The 25,148-nt window shown below is 42.3% G+C and overlaps 1 protein-coding gene across 1 annotated transcript; it reads left to right on the top strand.

Annotated features, from left to right (window-relative positions):
* Positions 1 to 15,589: 15,589 nt before the first annotated feature.
* Positions 15,590 to 24,699, top strand: EIF3F (eukaryotic translation initiation factor 3 subunit F). The gene is made up of 8 exons (XM_054439292.2): positions 15,590 to 16,136; positions 20,273 to 20,343; positions 20,576 to 20,655; positions 21,378 to 21,515; positions 22,952 to 23,043; positions 23,508 to 23,644; positions 23,780 to 23,893; positions 24,473 to 24,699. The coding sequence occupies exons 1-8, from the start codon at positions 15,716 to 15,718 to the stop codon at positions 24,548 to 24,550; spliced, it is 1,131 nt and encodes a 376-aa protein (XP_054295267.1). The 5' UTR covers positions 15,590 to 15,715; the 3' UTR covers positions 24,551 to 24,699.
* The last annotated feature ends 449 nt before the right edge of the window (positions 24,700 to 25,148 follow it).

Below are 25,148 nucleotides of genomic sequence, written 5' to 3'. Positions count from 1 at the left end.
GCAGTAAGGAGTACAGGCAGGCTGGCAAAGCACATGATAAAATTACAGTGGTCATCTGGACAACTCTGATGGCTGCTTTCTATAGCATGTTTCTAAGTCTCTAGGGTGAAAGATAAGGCCTCGGCCCTCAAATACATCTCGGTGTTCAGGCTGGAGGGTGGTGCTGTGGCCTGCTCAGGACTGCTTTTCTGGGGCTTGATCACAGGACTGAGGGAAATTTGATGAGGGTGCAGCCTGCACTGCAATAAAAGGGCCTATGGTGAGATGAAACCAGGGAGGGATTACCCAAAGAAGCCAAATACAGGAAGAGAAGCATGAAATCTGGTCAGAGAAGCTGGAAGTTAGAGCAAGATTCTGACACGAAAGGCAACATCTATAAATGAGAAATGGAATTGAAGTTGGAGGGAGTCAGTTTCCCCAGGGATAGAAAGCAGAGATTAGGAAGTGTTGGCCAGGATCCATCAGAGCCACATTGTGATGTAAGGTTGTAAGTGAATGGTTTATTGCGTCTAAGTGCACAGTACACATGAGCAAGAAGCCCCATGGTAATTAAATCTTGGGGGCTGGCCCAGCAGGAGAGAGAGAGAAAGGAATACTGTACAGCACTGTGATTCCAGACACCATATCATCTCTCCAGCCCAGCATTCTCCTTGTGACAATCATGGCAAAAGCCATCATTCTCTAAACTTTTTTTAATTTTTTACCTTGTAGGGAAAGGAAAACTTCTCCTCTACCCTCTTAGGTTCTTAAACTGAGACCTACAAATTAAATTGACAAAAAAATTATGATTAACAGGAGAAATCATACAAATTTTATTTGATGTTAACAATTTTACATAGCATCAGGGACCTCACAGACAAGAAGTGAAAACCCCAAAGAAGTAGTTAGACCCAAAGGCTTGTATACCATTTTAACCAAGGGCTGTAAATTTTTGGAGATGTGACAAGGCAAAGGAAAAGGATATGGAATTCTAGGGGTAGCAAGTTGTGGGAAAGTAACTAGGGAGTATATGGGGAAAACTAATGAAAAATAAGGGTTACTTTAGGAAGTTTTGCTTGGCAAACAAATCTCAGCATTGACCTCCCATCTCCAGTGATAAGAATGTTCTCTCCTTCCTAGGAAAACCTTTCTCATGGGAAATTTATGCCCTGCTTTTAAGTAGAAATGGGAAGAGCAGACAGCCCTTTCTGAATCTGCTGTTTTTCAGTTCCCTTCAGATCAAAATAATCAACAGGCTTAAGTGGCATATTTTGGTGTGGCATGTTCAGATGCCTATGCCTTTCAATCTCAAGAATGAGTTTTGTACAGAACTCTCATTCACTTTTGGTGAGAATGTAAAATATTACAACCAGTTTATTATTAGTATTATTTTAGAGACAGAGTCTTGTTCTGTTGCCCCGGGGTGGAGTGCAGTGGTGCAATCATAGCTCACTGCAGCTTCCAACTCCTGGGCTCAAGCCATATTACTGTTTCAGCTTCCCAAGTAGCTGAAACTACAGGCATGCACCATCACACTAAACTAATTGATCTGACAGTTTCTTGTAAAGTTAAGCACTCCCTATCCTATGACTTAGCCATTCCATGCCTAGGTATTTATTTATCCCAGAAGAAAGAAAACATATGTCTTCACAAAGACTTCTACACAAATGTTCCAAAGAGCATTATTCAAAACAGTTAAAAATCTGAAACAAATCAAGTATTCATCAACAAGTGAGTGGATAAACAAGTTATAGTACATTCATACAATAAAATACTACTCAGCGATGAACCATTTGGTAGACACAATGCACTGATAAATTTTACAATTGTATTGTGTGAAAGGAGCAGACACAAAGAATTCAAGTTGTTTCTTAGCTGCTGGTTGTAAAAAAAGAAAAGAATTCAAATTTTATTATTCCATTTATATGAAATTCTACAATAGGAAAACTAGTCTGTCATAATGCAGAGCAGTGGTTGCCCATGGCCAGGTATGACATGAGGTACTACAAAGGGGCCCATGGCCCTTTTGGAGTGAGGAAATGTTCCATGTCTTGACTGTGGTGGTGGATACATAGGCCAAGACTTTCTCAACACTCACTAAACTCTACACTTTTTTTTTTTTTGAGACAGAGTCTCACTCTGTCACCCAAGCTGGAGTGCAATGGCGCGATCTCAGCTCACTGCAACCTCTGCCTCCCAGGTTCAAGTGATTCTCCTGCCTCAATCTCCCAAGTAGCTAGGATTATAGGCATGTGCCACCGCACCTGACTAATTTTTGTATTTTTAGTGGAGACGGGGTTTCACCATGTTGGCCAGGCTGATCTCGAACTCCTGACCTCAGGTAATCCGCCTGTCTCGGCCTCCCAAAGTGCTGGGATTACAGGCGTAAACCACCACGCCCAGCCTGAACTATACACTTTAAATGGAGGCAGTTTGTTGTATTATAAATTATACTTCAGTATATACCCAAAGGATTATAAATCATGCTGCTATAAAGACACATGCACACGTATGTTTATTGTGGCACTATTCACAATAGCAAAGACTTGGAACTAACCCAAATGTCCAACAATGATAGACTGGATTAAGAAAATGTGGCACATATACACCATGGAATACTATGCAGCCATAAAAAATGATGAGTCCATGTCCTTTGTAGGGACATGGATGAAGCTGGAAACCATCATTCTCAGCAAACTATCGCAAGGACAAAAAAACCAAACGCCGCATGTTCTCACTCATAGGTGGGAATTGAACAATGAGAACACATGGACACAGGAAGGGGAACCTCACACACTGGGGACTGTTGTGGGATGGGAGGAAGAGGGGAGGGATAGCATTAGGAGATATACCTAATGCTAAATGACGAGTTAATGGGTGCAGCACACCAACATGGCACATGTATACATATGTAACAAACCTGCACATTGTGCACATGTACCCTAAAACTTAAAGTATAATAATAATAAAATTTAAAATATATATATATATTATTCAGTGACTGAGCTAGAACTCAAACCTAATTCTACTCTATACTGCATATTGTTTCCGTTTACAATAAAAATATTTATGCTTAAAAAATAAATAAATTATACCTCAGTAATGTTGATTAATTAAAAAAAGAATGAGCTCTGATAACTAAACTGTTAATCTTACAAACCTAAGAGAAGTCTGCAAGGACCACTTACTCCCGTAACCAAACAAATAATTGTGAGCTAGTCCTGGAATGTCCAAGGCCAGTAGAAAGGAGACATACCTCTTCATGGATAGGAATCAGGGAAGGACCACACAGGAGCCTGGGAAGGAATGTCCTTGCCAGGGTGAGGTGGCCAGGAGCTGAGCCTGCAGAGAGGGGGAACCTGGGGGCTGAAAACAGGGTAGCAGGCAGCCAGCTTTGCAGGGAGGGAAGAAGGGAGAGGAGAGGTGCCCCTGAGGCCAGAGTTCTCTAGCAACACTGATGTGGGTATCAGAACTTCAGAACTGCAGAGAAGTAGTAAAGCTAAGCATGACCACCCTTTCTTAGTCAAAGTCTTCTAAAAAGTCTAAAGTGATTCCACCCAAGAGAAGAAAGAGAAGCAAACTGTCTCTGAGGGAAAGCCTCCCCAATTTAGGCCTCAACAACTATCACTCATAAACCAAGCAATGAACTCATAGCCTTGAAAATCTGAATAAGAATAAATAAAAACAAGAAACATAGATTCAGTCCAGGCAAGGTGGCTCACGCCTGTAATCCCAGCACTTTGGGAAGCCAAGGCAGGTGGATCACTTAAGCTCAGGAGTTCAAGACCAGCCTGGGCAACATGGTGAAGGCTCATCTCTACAAAAATTAGCCAGGCATGATGACACTTGCCTGTAGTCTCAGCTGCTCGGGAGGCTGAGGTGAGAGGATCACTTGAGTCTGAGAGGTCCAGGCTACAGTGAGCCGAGATCATGCCACTAGACTGCAGCCTGGGCAAGAGTGAAACCCTGTCTCAAAAAAAAGAAAGAAAGAAGAGAGAGAGAGAGAGAGAAAGAAAGAGACACAGATTCAGACCACTAAGAATTACAGATGTTACATTTATCAGCTTCGTATGAAAATGTTTTTAAAATTTAAGGATGTAATTACAAAAATAAGCTTATAAGAAATAAGAAAAAATAGATTTGTTTTAAAAATCCTTTTATATAAAAAGAAAATAAAATAGAACTTCTACAGATGAAGAATATAATTATTGAAATCTAAAATTCAATATACAGAATAGATAGCAGCTGAAGTCAGAATTAGAGAGCTGAAGCTGTGGCCAAAGAATTTATCCGAGACAGCAGCATAAACGGATAGGAGAATGAAAATATGAAAGCTTAAGAGACATGGAGAATAAGGTCAGGAGAGGCATTATTAAGAGCAAATGGGCCGGGTGCAATGGCTGATGCCTGTAATCCTAGCACTCTGGGAGGTCAAGAAGGGTGGATCACCCGAGGTCAGGAGTTCGAGACCAGCCAACATGGCTAAACCTTGTCTCTACTAAAAGTACAAAAATTAGCCAGGCATGGTGGTGCATGTCTGTAATCCCAGCTACTCAAGAGACTGAGGTGGGAGACTTGCTTGAACCCAGGGGGCAGAGGTTGCAGTGAGCCGAGATCACACCACTGCACTCCAGCCTGGGCAACAGAAACTCTGTCTCAAAAAAAAAAAAAAAAAAAAAAAAAGGCAAATGGCTGTAAATTTCCCAAACCAAAAAGAAAAAAACCATGAATCTATAGATCCAAGAAGAACAATTTATCCCAAGCAGAATACATAAAAAGAAAGCCACCTTAAAATACATCACAATGGAACTGCAGACTCTAAACACAAAGAGATCTTGAAGCATCCAGAAAGAAAGGACCACAAAGAAACAACAAAGCAAAAAAGAAGCCAGAGATGGCAGAATGTTTTGAAAGTACTAAGATATTATAACTGCTAATTTAGAATTGTACATCCAGGAAAACTGTTTTTCAAAAATGAAATCAAGCCAGGCACAGAGGCATGTGCATGTAATTCCAGCTACTGAGGAGGCTGGGGTGGGAGGTTCCCTTGAGCCCGGGCAATACAGCAAAAACTTGTCCCTTAAAAAAAAAAAAAGAATAAATGAATGAAAGCAAACTACATTCACAGTTTTTAAAAATGTGGACTACCAAGGGAACTGCTCTAAAAAAAAAGACAAAAAGCTGTACTTCAAGTAGGTGAAAAGATTTCAGAAGAAAGTCTTAGAACAGGCCATGCGTGGTGGCTCACGCCTGTAATCCCAGCACTTTGGGAGGCTGAGGTGGGCGGATCACGAGGTCAGGAGATCAAGACCATCCTGGTCAACATGGTGAAACCCTGTCTCTACTAAAATAAAAAAAAAAAAAATTAGCCGGGCATGGTGTGCACCTGTAGTCCCAGCTACTCAGGAGGCTGAGGCATGAGAATGGCTTGAACCCAGGAGGCTGAGGTTGCAGTGAGCTCAGATCGCCCCACTGCACTCCAGCCTAGTGACAAAGTGAGACTCCATCTCAAAAAAAAAAAAAAAAAAAGTCTTGGAATAAAGTCTTGTCCTAGAAAGACAAGAAGAAATAGGGTACAGAGAAAGTGGTAAACATGTAAGCAAACTGAAACATACTGGGTGTTAGCCTTATAAAAATAATACTAATAGTGTTTACATCATGTGGCTAGTTCCTCCACCCGGGGAAATAATGAACAACAGTGTATAAATCAGAATGGGAAATACCAAAGTGAAAGCATTTTAAAGTCCTTTTAACATCATTGGTGCAGTTCTTCAAACAGAGTTAATGCATTTAAAATGCATAATAACTTCTGCACCTGCATGCAGCTGGTGCAATAGCAATGCCTATTTCTCTATCCATCTGGAAGGAACTTGCAGAGGATGATGCAATGCCATGACTATCATAGCTTCCTGTGCCTTGATGAAACCTCAAGGTTTTTGGCCTTTTGGCCAGGCATTTGCCATTTCATATTGTTGCAGCATTTGTTGTGTCCCAGGAGTTGCAACTATCTGTAAGTTTGTTGTGGCTAAACCATGAAATAAGGCATATACAGATTTCTGCAGAAATTATAATTCTACAAATGATTTTGAAGAGATGAAAAAGGTTGGTATCTTTCAGAATGCAAAGTGATATTGAAATGTAAAGAATTTCTGTGGATTGTGTTCCATGGAAGTTTGTCACTGGCCTATGTTCCTGAACTGTGAAACATGAATATGCGGGCAACAGAATAGTTTGTTTTGATAAATTAAAAAATATGAAAAAAATGCATGATAAAGTCAAGAGCTATAATTAAAACACTAAAATTGGAATATGTGCTTCATAAGTAGTAGAGAAACAGGAAGAATAAGAAAATGCAATCAATCAATAACCCCATTTAAAGGCCAAATATAAGGAATGAAGACAACACAGAGGCTGGGCACGGTAGCTCACGTCTGTAATCCCAGCATTTTGGGAGGCCAAGTTGGGTGGATCACTTGAGGTCAGGAATTCGAGACCAGCCTGGACAACATGGTGAAACCACATCTCTACTAAAAATATAAAAATAAAAAATAAAAAAAGAGAGAGAGAACACAGAAAAGTGAACCAAATAAAAATCAAAAATTAAATGTAAGAAATTAGTCCAAATACTCAGCATAGAAAATGCTAATGGACTAGACTTGCCAATGCAAAGAGAGAAACAGATCAAATTGTTTAAATATTTAGCTATATGTGTTTATAAGAGTTACACCTCAAGCATAAAGATATGGAATGGTTGAAAGCAAAAAAAATGAGGAAAATATATGTGAGAAAATGCTAATCAAGGGAAATCTAGTGTAGCTATATATATTTTTATTTATTTACTTTTAAATAAATAAACTATGAGGTAGGTACTAGAAGGTCAAATATGAAAACAACGTGATCCATGCCTGAAAAGATGTAGAGTTTAGTAAGGATAACAAACAAAGAAACAGATCATTTATCCCACTTTAGAAGCAGACAAAAGAGGAAATTCACATTTTAGGAAGAAAGTATAGTCCTGAAATATAACCAGTCTATTTTTATTTATTTTTCAAGACAGGGTAACCCTGTTGCCCAGGCTGGAGTGCAGTGGTGCAATCATAGCTCACTGCAGCCTCAAACACCTAGGCTCAAGCCCTCCTTCCACCTCAGCCTCTGAGTAGCTGGGTCTACAGGTACACACCACTACACGTGACTATGATGTAGCTATATTAATTTCAGCAAAATAGATTTTAAGACAAAAGCATTGGCCAGGCGCAATGGCTCATGCCTGTAATCCCAGCATTTTGGGAGGCCAAGGCGGGCGGATCACGATGTCAAGAGATTGAGACCATCCTGGCTAACACGGTGAAACCCCGTCTCTACTAAAAATACAAAAAATTAGCTGGGCATGGTGGCACACGCCTGTAATCCCAGCTACTCAGGAGGCTGAGGCAGGAGAATCACTTGAACCCGAGAGGCAGACGTCGCAGTGAGCCGAGATCATGCCACTGCACTCCAGCCTGGGTGACGGAGCGAGACTCCCTCAAAAAAAAAAAAAAAAAAAAGACAAAAGCATCATTAGGGTTGAAGACAGTCAATACATAATGGTAAAGGTACAATTCACTAGAAAATTTTAACAATTCTAAGCATATAATGACCTAATTAGATTCAAGATACTCAATATGTGGTAAAACAAAAATTGACAAAGTTACAGAGAGAAACTAACAACTCCATCATTACATTGAGAAGATACTAAACTTCCTCTCTCAATTGTTGCTAGGTCAAACAAATAAAAAAAGATCAATTATATACAGGTTAAAGATCAGAATTAGCAAGCTTTACATAACAGACTTACAGAGTTCTGTGTCCTAAATTTAAATGATAAACATTCTTCTAAGGTACACCTGGACCACTTGATAACACACTTGGCTATAAAGTAAGACTTAATTAATTTTTAAAAATAGGTATTGTATAGATATATTCTCTGAAAAAAACAAAATTAAATTGGAAGTTATTAATAGAAAGATAAAGAAAGATGAATTATAGCTTTTGTTTATGAATAGGAAAACTGAATATCACAAAAATATCAGTTCAGCTCAGTATGTCTTTAGAGTCAATGCAATCTAATCCATCAGGTTTCACAAACTTATTCTAAAATGTACAGGAAAAAGCAAAGGGCCAAGAATAACCAAGACTTTTTTTTTTTTTTTTGAGACGGAGTCTTGCTTTGTCACCCAGGCTGGAGTGCAGTGGCGTGATCTCGGCTCACTGCAAGCTCTGCCTCCCGGGTTCACACCATTCTCCTGCCTCAGCCTCCCAAGTAGCTGGGACTACAGGCGCCCGCCACCACGCCTGGCTAATTTTTTGTATTTTTAGTGGAGATGAGGTTTCACCGTGTTAGCCAGGATGGTCTCGATCTCCTGACCTCGTGATCCATCCTCCTCGGCCTCCCAAAGTGCTGGGATTACAGGCATGAGCCACCGCCCGACCTAACCAAGACATTTTTGAAGAAAAAGATGGTAGACAAGAGGGAGAGGCTGCCCTGGATATATTCTAAAACTAAGGTAATTAAGACAACGTAATATTGGACCTGCTCTACCAGGTTTCAAAACTAATTCTAAAACTAGAGATGTGGGTGGATAACGAGGTCAGGAGATGGAGACAGACCCTCCTGGCTAACACAGTGAAACCCCGTCTCTACTAAAAATACAAAAAAAAAAAAAACTTAGCCAGGCATGGTGGTGGGTGCCTGTAGTCCCAGGTACTCGGGAGGCTGAGGCAGGAGAATGGCGCAAACCCGAGAGGTGGAGCTTGCAGTGAGCCGAGATCGCGCCACTGCACTCCAGCCTGGGTGACAGAGCAAGACTCCGGTCTCAAAAAAATAAAATAAAATAAAACTAGAGATGTAGCCATTAATATGGCACAGCAATGGTTCAGAGTGGACAAAATAGAAACAAGAGCCAGAAACAGTACCAGGCATCTATGAAACTTTGATACACTGTCATGCATTGCCTAATGATGATGATACATTCTGAGATATTCATTATTAGGTAATTTTGTTGTTGTGTGAACATCATAGAGTACTTTCGCAGACCTAGATGGTATAGCCTACCACACACCTAGACTTTATGTCATAGCCTATTGCTCCCACGCTACCAACCTGTACAGCATGTTACAGGAAAGAGCAAAGGACCAAGAATAACCAAGACTTTTTTTTTTTTTTTTTTTTTTTGAGACAGAGTCTTGCTCTGTCGTCCAGGCTGGAGTGCAGTGGCTGGATCTTGGCTCATTGCAAGCTATGCCTCCCGGGTTCACACCATTCTCCTGCCTCAGCCTCCTGAGTAGCTGGGACTACAGGCGCCCACCACCACGCTGGGCTAATTTTTTTGTATTTTTAGTAGCGACGGGTTTCACCATGTTAGCCAGGATGGTCTCGATCTCCTGACCTCGTGATCCGCCCGCCTCGGCCTCCCAGAGTGCTGGGATTACAGGCATGAGCCATCACGCCCGGTCCATCACTGACCTAAACATCACTATATGGTGAACAAGTGTATTTTTCTTTTAATGGCACGGTAGATGAATAGGGAAAGGAAGGACAATTCAAAAAATAGAATTTAAAAATCCCACATAGATTGAAGGATTAAAACAATACTTTAAAAAACATCAAAAATATGTAGATAAAATGTCTGTCTCTGGTGTTCATATAGGAAGAATTTGTTAAACAAGACCCATAAAAGTCCTAGCCATAAGATAAAGGATTGATAAATTTAACTACATTAAAATTAAGGTAGGTTCTTCAAAATACACCTTAAGGAAAGTGAAAGGTAAAGCTGAAAAGTTAGAGCATATATTTGTAACATTTATGACTGATAAGGAATTGGTATAAAAATATGTACTGAAGTTTAAACAAAAAAAAGTCCCTCTCAAAAATAAATAATACATAGAAAACAACCTATAGAACCTAGTAGAAAACAACCTAATAGTAAAGCATATGGAGAGATTTTTTTTAACAGGATTCAAATACATATGGCCACTAAACATATGAAGCGATTTCAACCTCATTAGTAACCAGGAAAATGCAAATTAAGCACACAAATAGATACCATTAATTATCCATCCATTTTTCCCAGTTGAGGGAAAAACTAAAACATGACAGAGTTTATTCATCAATGGGAACTTTTATATACTGTTAGAAGGCATGTAAATTGGAACAGCCTCTTTGGAAAACAAGTCTGCATTATCTTGTAAGCATGAATATTCACATATCTTACAACCCAGCTGTCTTAGTCTGTTCAGACTGACACATTGAAATGAGACACAAAATATCACTGACTGGGTGATTTAAACAACAGAAGTTTATTTTCCCACAGTTCTGGAAGTTGGAAGTCTGGCAGCAGTTGACAGCATGGTCAGGTTCGGTGAGGGCTCTGTTCCTGCCTTGCACATGGCCACCTTCTCATCGTGTCCTCACATGAGACAGAGAAAGACTCTTCGTATAAGGCCACAGGCTTATTGGATTAGGGCCCCACTCTTAACAACCTCATTTAACCTTAATTACCTCCTAAAGACCCTATCCCAGATACAGCCATATTGGGGGTTAGAACTCAATACAGAATTTTGAGGAGACAAAATTCAGCCCATACCACTAACTCCCAGGTGCCCAAGAATACATATATAAAAGGGTGTTTAAAGCACCAATTTTCATAATATCAACAAATTTAAGCAAGCCACATGTCCACCAACAATAAAATGGAAAATAAATTTTGGTATATTTATACAAAATACTATTATAAATCAGTGAAAATGAAGAATGAGCTGCAGTTCTATGCAACAACATGAATACACATCAGTAAACTGAGGTTGAGAAGAAAAAAGAAAGTTCAAAAAATTACTACTTTCAGTATGATACGCTTTTTATTGAGCTCAAAAACTAGCAAAATTCAATAATGTATTGTTTAGTCATGCATATATATTTGAAATAAAGCTATCATTTTTATGCAAATGATAGATACAAAATTCAGGTGAGTAGTTATTTCTAAGGGTGGGGTAGTAAGGCAGTGAAATATTGATGGATATAACTCATAGTGTCTCAAAAGCCAATTGTTAAATTGTTAGGACTTTCAAGAGCCCATTGTCAAACCACTGCGAGCTTGAAATCAGCCATGGGGGGAGTGTTTACGCCATGGAAATTGACAAATACTGAAACCAAGAGGCTGGTTGTTAAACATTTACCAGCATACCACTGAATGTAAGCTGTTGCTAGTGTTCTAGATCTTGACTTGAGTAGTAAGTTCTGTTCATTATTTTTTAAATGAACAAGGGTTATGGTTCTTAGTTTAGGTAGTAATGTCTGCTCATTATACTATTTAAAAAGAATGAATGAATGTAAACAAACAGGTTCATGACTGGACCCAAAAAGTCAGCATATCACGAACCAAGGTGTATGATTGTTACAATTGTGTGCATCTATAGCAAGAAAAAAAACAAAAAGAGCATTAAGTTCCCTCTATCTGGGCATATCAAGGGTCAAAAGAATCTCTACTAATAAATGTCAGTATATACCTGGAAGGTACTATCCCACTCTCTGAGAGCAACACACAGGCTTCCAGGAACGAGAGGATGGGCCCATCCAGTCCCATGGAGGTGAGTCTCCTTGGTTCCCTCACCAAGCAAGCCTCTCAATGATCAGGCTCTAGGCCAGAAAAAGTAGATGGTATAACCCATGTGACAGTCACAGAAGGAGCCGGGGCCACACTATCAGCACCCACCATGTGGTCATGGTTCTTGAGCCAAACTGGGTCCAGCCTCTAAAGTAGCTCAGGCAAGAGGGGCAGCTAACACCAGTAACTCACGTTGTTTTCTGCCCCACCTTGGCATAACGTCAAGGAGATTGGCCAGGCCCTCTGCTGTTAGAATCAAAGGAACCTGAAGGGGAAGGAGTTAGGGATAGACTAAAGTTAGCAAGCCAGAGAAAGAAGCAGCACTGACTATCAAAACAAGGGGAAGGGAGGAAAGGCTAGAAGTGGGTGTAGAAACGAAGATGTGGAGGTCAGAAATCAGAGAGCTGAGAGAAGGGAATCTCATGCCAAGTCAGCCAGAATGAGAGTGGTCTCAGGGACCCTGGCTCTTGGAAGCCCTGGAGACAGACAGATGCTACATGTGACAGGTAGCCTGGTCAGGTTGGCTCCCTCAAAAGGGGCGTCAGACAGGGTGGCCAACTAGTTGGTGGGGCCAGATTCCCTTGATAACATACACCATGCAGAAAGCAGGTCTGAAGCATGAGGTCTGTGACGCTGTTGCTTTCAAGCTATGTGGCAGCCGTTCCTTACCACCCCGGTCTGAAAGAGCCTCCAGGCAGAGGGGCCTTAATCGTGCTAAATTCCACGTAGAAAAGGAATAAGACTCATAAAGCCTAAGTAAGGTGCTCAGCTTCCTGAAAACAGCTGACATTGCCAGAGAAAAACTGTGGGAGGCAGCCCACAAGCCTGCCCATGCCAGGCCATCTGCAGAAGGATGGGGCGGCAGCATCACAGGGCATGCGGCAGCTCTGCCCCATGAGGGAAGCCTTAGTAAGTCCCAAGTCACATTTGCTGCAGAGTTGTGGTAGTGTGGGCTCCCCTTGGTGGTCCCCCCACAGTTTAAGCTGTAGCTGAGCTCCTTTCATGCCAGCTGGTCACCGAGGAGGTGGGACGGATACATCAAACTGCAGGTCCCAACTTTAATATGACCCTGGCATATGTGGCCCTGGTCTTCTCAGGCAGGACTGTCAAGCATGTTGCCAGGACAGCCAGGAACCCACATGTGATGGTTAATCCTATGGGTCAACTTGACTGGGCCAAAAGGGTGCCCAGACATTTGGTCAAATATTATTCTGGGATTGTGAGGGTATTTGGAGATGATGAGATTAACATTTGAATGATTAGACTGCGTAAAGCGATTGCCTTCCCTAAGAGTGGCCTCATCCAATCAGTTGAGAACCTGAATAAAACAAAAAGGTTGACCCTCCTGTGAATAACAGGGACCTCCTCTTGCCTAACTGCTTCGAACTGGGACATAGGCCTTTTCCAGCCTTTTGACTTGAATGGAAACATCAGCTCTTCTTGGGGTCTCAAGCCTGTCAGCTTTCAGTCTGGAACTTACACCATTGGCTCTCCTGGGTCTCCAGATTGTTCACTGCAGATCTTGAGACTTCTTCCATAATTACAAAAGCCCAATCCTTGTAATAAATCTCTTTCTATATATATCCTGTTGGTTCTGTTTTTCTGTAGAACCCTGACTAATACACTCGTACAATACATTGCCCATCTACATGGGGACAGTCTATTTTCTCTCTTCCCATACCTCTGCCCTTTTTCTGATGAACCCAGGCCCCAGAGATCTCTCAGACAGCCACTGAAAAGCTGGCATTTGGGATATATGCACTCTCATCCTGGCCAGTCAGCCTCCCAGAAAGACCACACCAACCATCTGTACTCTCCTGCTCCCAGGCTATGTTGCTGGAGAAAAATCACAAGAGTTGGCCAGATTCTCGAGCTCTCCAGGCTCAGTGGGTGCTCCCATAATTGATCAATGCCTTCAATAGCTCACTCTCAGACCCTCCTCCAAACACTGTCCATTCCCCCGAGGCTTATCCCTGCCCTTGCATTGCCATTCACAGCAGATCACCTTGCCTCAACTTACCTGAGAAAAATGTCATTTGCAGGAGCTCCTGCAACTTCCCTCTCTCCCCAATTCAATTTGTCTCTGCTTCTTCATCCATCCCCTTCTCTTTCCTCTCAGAGAGAAATGTCTTTAAGACATCAATATAAAGGCAAAATTATTGAAGGCAAAGTGTCCACACTAACCCAGATTAACACATAGATAGGAGGTCTCAAAGGTGTGCATGGTCAGTTAGGGGCAGCAACACTTCTTCAACTGGGTTCTGTCCTCTGGCCTTTTTCCCATGAGATGATCTCAATGGACTGGCCTTGATTCAGGCAGACCCCAAAAGGGAGGCCAGGGCCCAGGGCAGTCTCTCCAGCATGCCTCTCAGCCTGTGCAAGAACATCTAGGCTTCTCAGTGTGGGTCCACCTTTTGCCCTGTTTCATTAGATATTTTTTCACACTTGTACCTGTATATTTAATATTTCTCTGTCGTCTATATCCTTATCCTCAGTTTAAAACATACTTGAAACACTTCCATCCTAAATTGTCTGCCTCTCAATCCTGCTGTTTCCCTGGCTATTTCCTTAAATGTCTCCTTTCCTTCCCAGACAACTTCCTGAAAGAAAAGCTGGCACTTGCTGCTTTCAGTTCAGACTGGCCATTCTGTCAATCCAGATTTCTAGTTTCTGTGCCCACCCCACCCTCAGTCCCACTGATGTTGCTCTACTAGGGTTGCTAAAGACTCCAGGTCATCAAATCCAAGAGTTACTTTTCAATCTTCTTCTGTTTGGCTGTTCACCTGTGTTTTGGTGAAAGAAAGAATGCATGTCTACACAGAGCATTTACAGGGGAGCAGCGTCACGTGAATTCTAAAAATGGAAGATTTCTCCAAGGAGAAATCAACTCTTGGGCACAGAATCAGGGATAAGAAGTTCAACCTCACCTATCCACTTGCCAGCTGGACACTAGGACTTGACCTAATTAAGGGAGTTGACAGTTTTTTTGGTGTTTTGTTTTGTTTTGTCTTTACAGGCAGATGTTATCATCCCCATTATACCAAGAAGGAAATTCAGGCTCAGAAAAAACTTGTAGATTGCCCCAAGTTACACAGTGGGTTACGGTCAGAGCTCCCTCCATCACATAGTGATGATAATAGCTATGACTTAATAACTACTGTATATCAGGCATGTGCTAAGAGTTTTACAAGGCAATACCTCATATAATCCTCTCCTAAAGTACAGACTAGTTTATACAACTTATTACACCTCCACTTGAATGTCTAATGGACATCTCAAAGGTGACACATTCAGAAATGAAATCGGGATCTTTTCCCCAAAACCTGCTCTACCTACAGCTTTTGCTATCTCAATTGATGGTGACTTCATCCTACTAATCGCTCAGTACAAAAAAAAATTGCAGTCCTCCTTGACTCCTCTCTTTCACACATCACATACAATTTCTCAGGAAACCCTATTGAAACTACCTTCAAAATATATCCATAATCTTCTCACTTCTCAGAACTTCTACTGCTACCAGGCTGGTCCCAGCCACCATTATCTCTCACTTAGATTGCCTACTGGCCTCTCAGCAGGTCTCCCTGCTTTTCCCTCTCCCGCCTCCCTCTCCTCACCTCTCCCCACCCTCCAGTCTATTCTCAAAGCAGCAGGAGAAATCCAGCTAAGTACTCCTTCTCGCTCATTGCAGCCTCGAGCTCCTGGGCTCAAACGATCCTTCCGCCTCGGACTCCCAAAGTGCTGAGATTACAGGCGTGAGCCACCGCGCCCGGCCTTAAAATCCTTTTTAAAGGCACTTTGACATCTATTATCTCATTTAAGTCTAAAACACGAATTTTGACCTCCGCACTGCTTTCTGGTTCCACCTGGCGGCAGCTGCACAAAGTGTTTCTCTTCGAACGCCGTCCCAAGTTTACCCGGAACTACTTAGCCCAGGGTTTCCTGAGTGCTCCTCGGGCCAAAAGCAGAGAGCACAAATTCCGGAAGAAATTACCAACGGGTGGACCATTTCAGTGCTCCGAGAAGTATCACCAGTAACCAATAAGCAAAAAGCTCTAGCTCACGTGGTGTATATTCAGCCTATCAAGCTCCTGATATTCATGAGTGCTGTCATTTCCGCTCCTGCTTCGTTCTTTCTCGACAAGATGGCCACACCGGTGGTACCAGCAAGTGCTCCTCCGGCCACACCAGCCCCAGTCCCGGCGGCGGCTCCAGCCTCGGCCCCAGCCTCGGTTCCAGCGCCAACGCCAGCACCGGCTGCGGCTCCGGTTCCCGCTGCGGCTCCAGCCTCATCTTCAGACCCTGCGACAGCAGCGGCTACAACTGCGGCTCCTGGTCAGACCCCGGCCTCAGCGCAAGCTCCAGCGCAGACCCCAGCGCCCGCTCTGCCTGGTCCTGCTCTTCCAGGGCCCTTCCCCGGCGGCCGCGTGGTCAGGCTGCACCCAGTCATTTTGGCCTCCATTGTGGACAGCTACGAGAGACGCAACGAGGGTGCTGCCCGAGTTATCGGGACCCTGTTGGGTGAGTGGTCAGAGAAAGTTAACATTCTTTTTTTCCTCCCACTTCTCATTTATCTCACTACCTTATCTCATTAATTCTTTAATTCCTGACGTCTTACTGTCCTTTCCTCCCATCCCCAATGACCTCTTAATCTATATCTGCATCCTACCTTTTGCTATGATTTATCTTCTCAAGCACTTGCATCTCTCCTCTCTTTCCTGCCGGATTGCTGTCACTTTAAGCGACATAAAATACATAAGGAGTAGTTGTGTCATTTACTGAATATTTTATGCCAGTGGTTTACATTTTTTAATGTTCCCAACAGCAGTTTATTGCAAGGATGATGGGCTGCATCTACCAAAAATGAGTTTACACGCCGAGTGGGAAGTCAGGAACCCTTGACTCCCTATACCAATGACCACATATTTCTCCCTTATCCACTGACTAAATGTCATTGTTTTCCAGGTATTGACAAAGTTTTCTAACCAGTTGTCAAAGGAGTGGGGACGTTTGTAAAAAGACATTCCTCCCAACAAGTAAACCGGTTTGGCTGGAACCCACTTGGGATTTTATAGTATTCTGCTGTCCTAAACGTCTGAGCCTGATCTGTGTCCCTCAGTGTCCCCTAATATTAGTACCTAATGTGAGAAACCCTGTTCCCCCGTTTTCCATTTGGACGCAAACAGTTGTATTATCTGTTTATATTTCTGCCCTTAACCTTCAGGTCGAAGAATGACCCATTCTCTGCCTGTGTTCCAAATTTGGGGAGTAGATATTTTATGTTAAAGTAGTTTGTAAAATGGAAAAGCACTAAAGAGGGATTGTTGATAATAAATTCCTTTCTGGAGACTATGCTGGTCCCATGAAATTCGTTTCCATTCCATCTTAGTGCCAGATTTTAAATAGCTTTGTGAATCCACTTTATTTACAAGCATCCTTTCTCTTTCATACTCTTGAACATGTACTAGTTCTTACACCATAGAAGACAATTCATATATTGCAAAGCAGACAAGATTTGTAAGCAGACTTCACAAAACATTTGCCATGTGACTTGGGGCAGATTACCTAAAATCTGTTCTGTCAGGAGCTACTTTAGACTTAGTCTTTGTGAGAGCTAAATTAAAAACTTCTGACTATGCTGGCACACATTAGGTACAGCTATCAGTTGCCATTCACCATATCAGGCCTGGACCACCCCAATGCATACAGACACACATTTTCTCTCCTTTATCTATCGTTGACAGTATAGCATTTTACAGAAACTTAAATTCATATCTTGTGAACATTGCTTGTCTTTTCTCAGACCAAGCTTTTGCGTTCTCTTTGCCACAAGTGTTTTCCCTGCTGTCCCTCATTTGTTTAAGCTCTACCTACCTTCCAGGTTCCCAGCAACAGCATTAAGTGCCAGTCCTCCATCCCATACCCCGACCCTCACTCCATTCTTAACCTTCCACAGCATGATGGTGTTCTGTAACTGTGCCCTGCTCTGAGCTTCTGTAATAAATTATTTTTGCATCACCGACCTGGCACTCAGCAAATACTTACTCTTTTGACTGCACTTTCTAATTTTCCAAGCTCGCTAGAGCTATTTAAAGAAACAATTCATTACCCATGATTTATGCTTTAGCGCCCCAAATATTCCAGTGATCCAGTCAGACCAGGTATAATCTAATCTACATCCTCAGATCCTCTTCCAGACTGGAATCATGGTACAGTGCTATAGGTGTTATAGAGGCAATACTTACAGAAGAGTAAAGAATAGATTCTGCTTGCTATGAACTTATTTCCTTAGATATTCACAAAACATTTCATTCGTCTAAATGAAGTCATTGGTGCCTTTTTTGTACCATAAAACTGTTAAGGTATTTAGAATTCAAAGTGTAATAAAGTGAGCTCTCCTGTAACCTTAAACTCAAGATAGAAATATACTCTTAAATGCAAATAAATAGAATGTAATATGATAAATGTCCTAATAGAAGGGTGTCATGGTGGCATGGAAATACAGAAGACTTAACTGTTTCAGAAGGTTGGGGAAAAGTTCACAAAAAAGTTGACATTTGAGCTGGGCATTAAAGCAACTACAAGAAGTATAAAAAAGCCTGGTGAATCCACTGTCTGAAACATTCGGTATTACAGGAATGTAGGTGACAGGAGGTAGAGCAGGAAATGAAGCTAGCAGAGGGCTGAGCCCTAAGAAGTATTAAATAATTACGAGAGTAAAGTGCTGTGAAGGGAATTACCTGGATCCCTGAGAAGACAAAATGGAAGTCTAACCTCATTTGAAGCTCTTTGGGGAAGCTCCTGAGCATTTCAGCTAACACTGAATAGGAATTAAAAATCACTCTGGAGTGAATGAGTTGAGAGATAGGAAATAGAGTTGATAGGATGTGGTGTGATCAGAAGTGAGGGATTAGAAGAAAATATCAGGGATGACTTCTGCATCTTTGGTTAAGTGTGGAAGAAGAAAGGGAAGGTAGGAGTTGACTTCAGTCTGGGATGTATTCGTTTTGAGATGCCCAGTGAGCATTCTTGAAAACTCAGTGGAGTTTTCAAGTAGAAAATAGAATATAAAGGTCTGGAGTGCAAAAGAGATGTGGGCAAGTATGTCAGGTTAGGAATTATGTCATTGGAATATAGAAGGTAATTGAACCCATAAAATTGGATGAGATCACCTAAAGCAGGGATTGGCAAACTTTCTATAAAGGTCCAGACAGTAAATATTTTAGGCTTTGTGTGCAGTCTCTATCACAACTACTTAATTCTGCCTTTGTAGCAAGAAAGCAGCCATAAAAAAAGTTGGCATGTAAACTTTATTCACAAAAAACATTTCTAGATCAGGGCCTGGCCTAGAAAAGGAACATTGGGTAAAAAGACAAGAGAACAAAGACAAAACCCTAAAAACCTAAAAAGTCAGGAAGAAGTAGCCAACAAGGAAGATTAGAAAGGTAGGAAGAAAACTAGAAGGAAAGTTTTAAGATGGGAAGTAAGTGGTCAAGTCTGTTCAATGCTGATGAAAGGTCAAATAAGATAAAGGATATATGTGCATTTGGTTTAGGGACATAGTTTCAGTGAAGGGAGCAAAAACGATAGTGAGTTGGAATTAGACAAACACTGGTAGATATAGACAACACTGTGGTTTCTGGTGGAGAGGGAAATTTTTAAATCCTGGGGTAGGAGGTTCCAATAGATTAGAAGAGAATGGAAAACTCAACCTAGTGGTCTTAGGTCAAGAAACAAATGTACTGGGAATAAATAAATAAATAAAAGAAATACAGCCTGGGCACCGTGGCTCACGCTTGTAATCCCAGCACTTTGGGAGGCTGAGGCAGGCAGATCACTTGAGGTCAGGAGCTCAAGACCAGCCTGGCCAACATGGTGAAACCCCGTCTCTACTAAAAATACAAGAATTAGCTGGGCGTGGTGGTGCGCACCTGTAGTCTCAGCTACTCGGGAAGCTGAGGCAGGAGAATCGCTTGAACCCTGGAGGCAGAGGTTGCAGTGAGCCGAGATTGCACCACTATACTCCAGCCTGGGCGACAGCGAGAGTTCATCTCAGAAAAAAAAAAAAAAGAAATATAATGGAAATAAAGGTATCAGAACTAGAACAAAAGTTTGTGGTAAAAGACTGACTTCTAAGGTTCGCAGATAGATTTCTAGATGATGATAAGGTTAAGACTGACCATGGGACCAGTTGGCTAAAGGGACCAGTTGGCTAAAGGGAGGTACAGATGAAGCTCCCGACATCTCAATGTCTGAAACTTGGCCACTGTATTAGCAGTCTGTGTAACCATTAAAATCTTCCAGGTAGCTCTGCAGATTAAATTACAGGGAGAAAGTGTAGAGGCTGAAAAACAAAGACCATAGAGTGAAGATCTGGAATAGGTTAGTAGTGGAGAGTAACAGGCAAAAGGAGACCTTGTAAAGGAAGAATAAACCCTATTTGGTGATGATTAGAGGGAGAAGTTGGCGATCACACCAGAGTTTCAGTTCCCTGGAGAATTCTGGTCTCATTGATGCATCGGACTAAACTTGGAGCTAATGAGTTCAGTTAGGTGTTCATTGACACTGAAGAGATCATCAAAAGCATTTCAAAAGTAGTCAGAGGTTGTTGGGAGCCCTAGGATTATATAACACATGGATGATTCTCTCTTTCACAGGAACTGTCGACAAACACTCAGTGGAGGTCACCAATTGCTTTTCAGTGCCGCACAATGAGTCAGAAGATGAAGTGAGTGGGAATCCAAGCTGTCCCTCTGCAGTTTTTAGCTGTTCATTTGCTAGGCTCCCCTCACAGCCCCTCCCACACTCATAACTAGAGCTCCTGTAGCCAAGGAGCTTCTTCCCATTTGTACATACTTCCTGGGCCTCTTCTGTTTTTTGGGGGTGGCCTCTTGTCCTTTTTAACCAATTTTTCTTTGGACTTCTGGCTTCTTAGCTTGCTTTCCTGCCTTCCCTCTTAGGTGGCTGTTGACATGGAATTTGCTAAGAATATGTATGAACTGCATAAAAAAGTTTCTCCAAATGAGCTTATCCTGGGCTGGTAAGTTAGGGAGGTGGGGGCTGGGGATAATGAAAGGTCTCTCCGTGATTGCCAGTGTCTTTTGCTACTGGACTGGATCTTATCCTCTTCCTTTTGGAGGCAAGAGTATTGCAAGTGTATTACTGACTGCAAGCAGTGGCTCAATGCCTGTAATCCCAGCTGGGAGGCTGAGGCAGGAGGATCACTTGGGCCCAGTAGTTCAAGATCAGCCTGAGCAAAATAGTGAGACCCTGTCTCTACAAAAACATTTTTTAAAAACTTAGCCAGGCATGATGACACACTTATAGTCCTAGCTACTCAGGAGGCTGAAGTTAGAGGATCACTTGAGGCCAGGAATTTGAAGCTGCAGTGAGCTATGATCATGCCTTGCCACTGCACTCCAGCCTGAGTGACAGAGTGAGACCCTGTCTCTAAAAAACAAAAGGAAAGTGTGTTACCTGTAGGAACTGTGAATTCAGTGGGTTTTGCTGGTGGTTCTGATCCTGTGGGGCCAGGATATTTTGAATTACTTTGTAAGAGACTTGGAATTTTTCAGCAGCACTAAGTCAGCCTTTGATTTTATTTGGCATAGTTTTCAATGTGTGTATTGTTCTTGGCATTTGGTATCACTAGGTATCCCTACCATAGAGGTATCGGGTACCCTAAAGACACCCATGCTACTGTTGTGTTTGATATTGATGTCACATATAGACATGAGTCCACCACTGTGTTCCATTTCACAGGTACGCTACAGGCCATGACATCACAGAGCACTCTGTGCTGATCCATGAGTACTACAGCCGAGAGGCCCCCAACCCCATCCACCTCACTGTGGACACAAGTCTCCAGAACGGCCGCATGAGCATCAAAGCCTATGTCAGGTGACCACAGTCTTGGGCTACAAGGGCATAAAACCATGCCCAGATGCCATCCCTCCCCCACCCCAAGCAAGGTTAATTCCTTCCATGTGTAACTTGCTGTGTCCTTAGGAAGCCTGTTCCTCTCTCTCAATAGTTATTCAAAAGGTTTCACTCTGAAACAAAATCTGTTCCTGTCATTTCTACCGCTGATCCTAGTTGTACTCCAGTTTCTACTCATTGCCCTTTTAAGTATTTGAGCAAGCTATCAAGTCATCTTTTGTAGGACCTAACTATTCCATAGTTCCTACAGCCAATCATCACATGGTATTCTTGTCATGATCCTTCACCACATTCATTACTTTTCTGAATTACCGATTAGTTTGTCATTATCTCTAGAACTCAGCACAGCACTCCGGGTAATACAGATTATAAGGATGACTGTCCTTATTTTGAACACATTTATTAACCCAGGACTGAGTGCAGTTTTAATGACAATGACATTACAATGAACACGTTGAGCTTACAGGTGGTTAAAATGCCAGTTATGGAGGATGTTGGGAAAGGCCCTGGTGGGGTGCTGAGGAAGCAGCTGTGGGAGTTGGAAAAACCGTAGTCAGAGGGAAGGCAGCTGTTAGTGCATCTATTAGCCTGTTGATTTTGTGCTGGTTCTGTGTCTGACACTGACATAGCCAGTTAACTCTTACACAGTAAGACAAAGATGGTGGATGCCAAGTGTTTATGAGCCAGTTGGCATACCACTAAGCACTAGCCATTGCCTGACTTCTTAACTTTCCCAGGTATTTCAGACTCCTCAAGATCCAGTATATATATATATATATATATATATATATATATATATATATATATATATATATATGTGGATCCAGTATATACAGTATATATATAAGATCCAACTGTATATATGTATATATATGTAGATAGCTAAAGATATATATAGTTGGCATAGTAAAGTATAGATCCAGGTATATAATTGACATAGTAAAAACAATACTTTTAGTGAGATTACTTATAGCACCCAATCTAATTTGGTGGGCAGGAGTTGGTTTCCTTTTTCAATGCTGATGAAGGGCTTAGTCCCAGAAAAGATTTGTCTCTGTCTCCTTTCCATGGTGGGCAGCTGTCTAGACAGCCAGCTTCACAGGGTAATTGAGTCCTGTCCTCATCACTGACACTGCACCGTGTGTGAAGTAATCCTCTAAAGGGACCAGGCCAAATGCAAAGGTCCCCCTTACAGATCAAGGGTTTGGTATGTGGGACAAGCTAAGGGGAGAAAGTAACGTTTGCTCCCATGAGACCTCTGGGGTTCATTTGATCCCACCCTTCCTATCTCAGAACCTTGAGAGCCATATTCCTGCTGTATCTGCTTTCTCAGCCCAGAATAGACATGGAAACCCTCTCCCAAGGCCATCTGTTTACCTTGGCTTCTCCTTCCTCAGCACTTTAATGGGCGTCCCTGGGAGGACCATGGGAGTGATGTTCACACCTCTGACAGTGAAATACGCGTACTATGACACTGAACGCATCGGAGGTGAGTAACCTTTCCATACACTCTCGAGAGGTCATAGGCATTTTCAGGGAAGGGGGCTGCTGTTCTGCAACATGGATGGAGGCCTTGGGTGGTTTAAAAAGGGACTACTGATCTAAGGTTTGTGAAGACTAGAAGTCCCAGTCATCTCTTGTATAAATGGGATTTAAGGAATTATTTGAGAAACTGTTAAAGGTGGGAACTTATCAGCATCAGAAGCCACATACCATTCACATGAGATCAAAACCAGTGATGAACATACCAGGTAAAAGGAGTTGAGTTCTATTAGGAGGAAGAAAAGCAGATAAGGGCACAGCAGGAAGTGTGACTGAGCAGACTGAGTCTAAGGGGAGGTGGGAAACAGAGTTAGCAGGACGTTAAGACCATCTCTTTCCTGGTGGGATGACTGAATTCTCTCTCCTACTGCCCACCACTGCCACTGCCACCCTGCCAACCAACTTCCACAGTTGACCTGATCATGAAGACCTGCTTTAGCCCCAACAGAGTGATTGGACTCTCAAGTGACTTGCAGCAAGTAGGAGGGGCATCAGCTCGCATCCAGGATGCCCTGAGCACAGTGTTGCAATATGCAGAGGATGTACTGGTGAGAGGGGAAAGGAAAAACAAAGGGGGAGGACATAGTTCTCCATCCTGAAATCACTGACACACGTGCTGATGAAGTGGTAGGGCCCAGTGGTTATAATTAACTGCCTCATTGAGTCTTTGTTTTGGTATTCAGTCTGGAAAGGTGTCAGCTGACAATACTGTGGGCCGCTTCCTGATGAGCTTGGTTAACCAAGTACCAAAAATAGTTCCCGATGACTTCGAGACCATGCTCAACAGCAACATCAATGTGAGTGTCCTTCCTGAGCCCCTTCTTGCCTGGTTTCTTCCCCCACCTCAGTACATACACTCAAATGTGAAAAGAGTTGGGTGAGGTGACCTGGAGTAGGATAGAGACAGGGCTTCACCTGTAGCCCCATTGAAGTCCAGGTTGGGAGGAAGGAAGAGGAGGTGTGTTATGCATGGTTGGAGACTTCCTTCCTTCTCCCGTGATTCCATTGTCTCATTTACTGCTGATACTACTGTGACTTACTGTCTAAATTCGTGATGAAAAGAAACTAAAATTCAGAGGTTAATGAAAATGCAATTACTTATTTTCCCCATCTGAGTTCACATACCCCCTATATGCCATCCGTGGGTTTCAGCTAAGGCACCCCTAGTCTATAAGTTGTATCAGTAGAGATAAGAAAGTCTTCTCAAGCATTTCCTTTCTGTCTTCTACCTTTTTGACTTTTATTCAGTCTCTCCCAGCTGTCATTTATCCACAGCTGTCCTCATACCCAGTGTCTACCATAGAGCTGGCCAAAGCCAGCCTTTTTGCTCCCTTTCCATGCAACCCCCCGCTCATTGTGTATTCTTTGTCTTCCAGGACCTGTTGATGGTGACCTACCTGGCCAACCTCACACAGTCACAGATCGCCCTCAATGAAAAACTCGTAAACCTGTGAATGGACCCCAGGCAGTACACTTGCTGGTCTAAGTCTTAACCCCAGGACTCAGAAGTGAAGGAGAAATGGGTTTTTTGTGGTCTTGAGTCACACTGAGATAGTCAGTTATGTGTGACTCTAATAAATGGAGCCTACCTTTTGTAAATTAATTTCATCTTATGTGAGTTTATTGCCGGGTGGAAGGGAGGAAAATGTTTTAGATCACACAGAAACCAGGAAGTGAATATTGTAGGTAGAGAAGTTGGTTATGTGTTTGACATGTTACTGTTTTACCAAACTGTTCTTTTGGTTTTCAGTATGGAAAGGTGTCCATTGGCAAAACAACCTTTTCTTGAGGATTCATGTGATTTCTACAGGAAATGAAAATAAGAATCCATGGAGAAAAAATAGCTAAGAAAATTGGATGCTTAATCTGAACTAAAAGAGTAGAGTGTGTGGTCACTATCTTAAAATACATTAATAGTAAGATGGAGCTCTTTGCCAGTTTGGTTCGGGGAGGCAGAATTAAGATCTGTGGGTTAAAGATTAAAGAGGTTTCCCCAAAACTTCAGAAAATTCTTAGGTGCTATCTGTAACTTGAGGGTAGAGCCTTGAGTTA

The sequence above is a fragment of the Pongo pygmaeus genome, chromosome 9, assembly GCF_028885625.2.
Source record: "Pongo pygmaeus isolate AG05252 chromosome 9, NHGRI_mPonPyg2-v2.0_pri, whole genome shotgun sequence".
Lineage (NCBI taxonomy): Eukaryota > Metazoa > Chordata > Mammalia > Primates > Hominidae > Pongo > Pongo pygmaeus.
The sequence above is the reverse complement of the archived record's forward strand: the minus strand, read 5'-3'. Positions and strand labels throughout refer to the sequence as shown.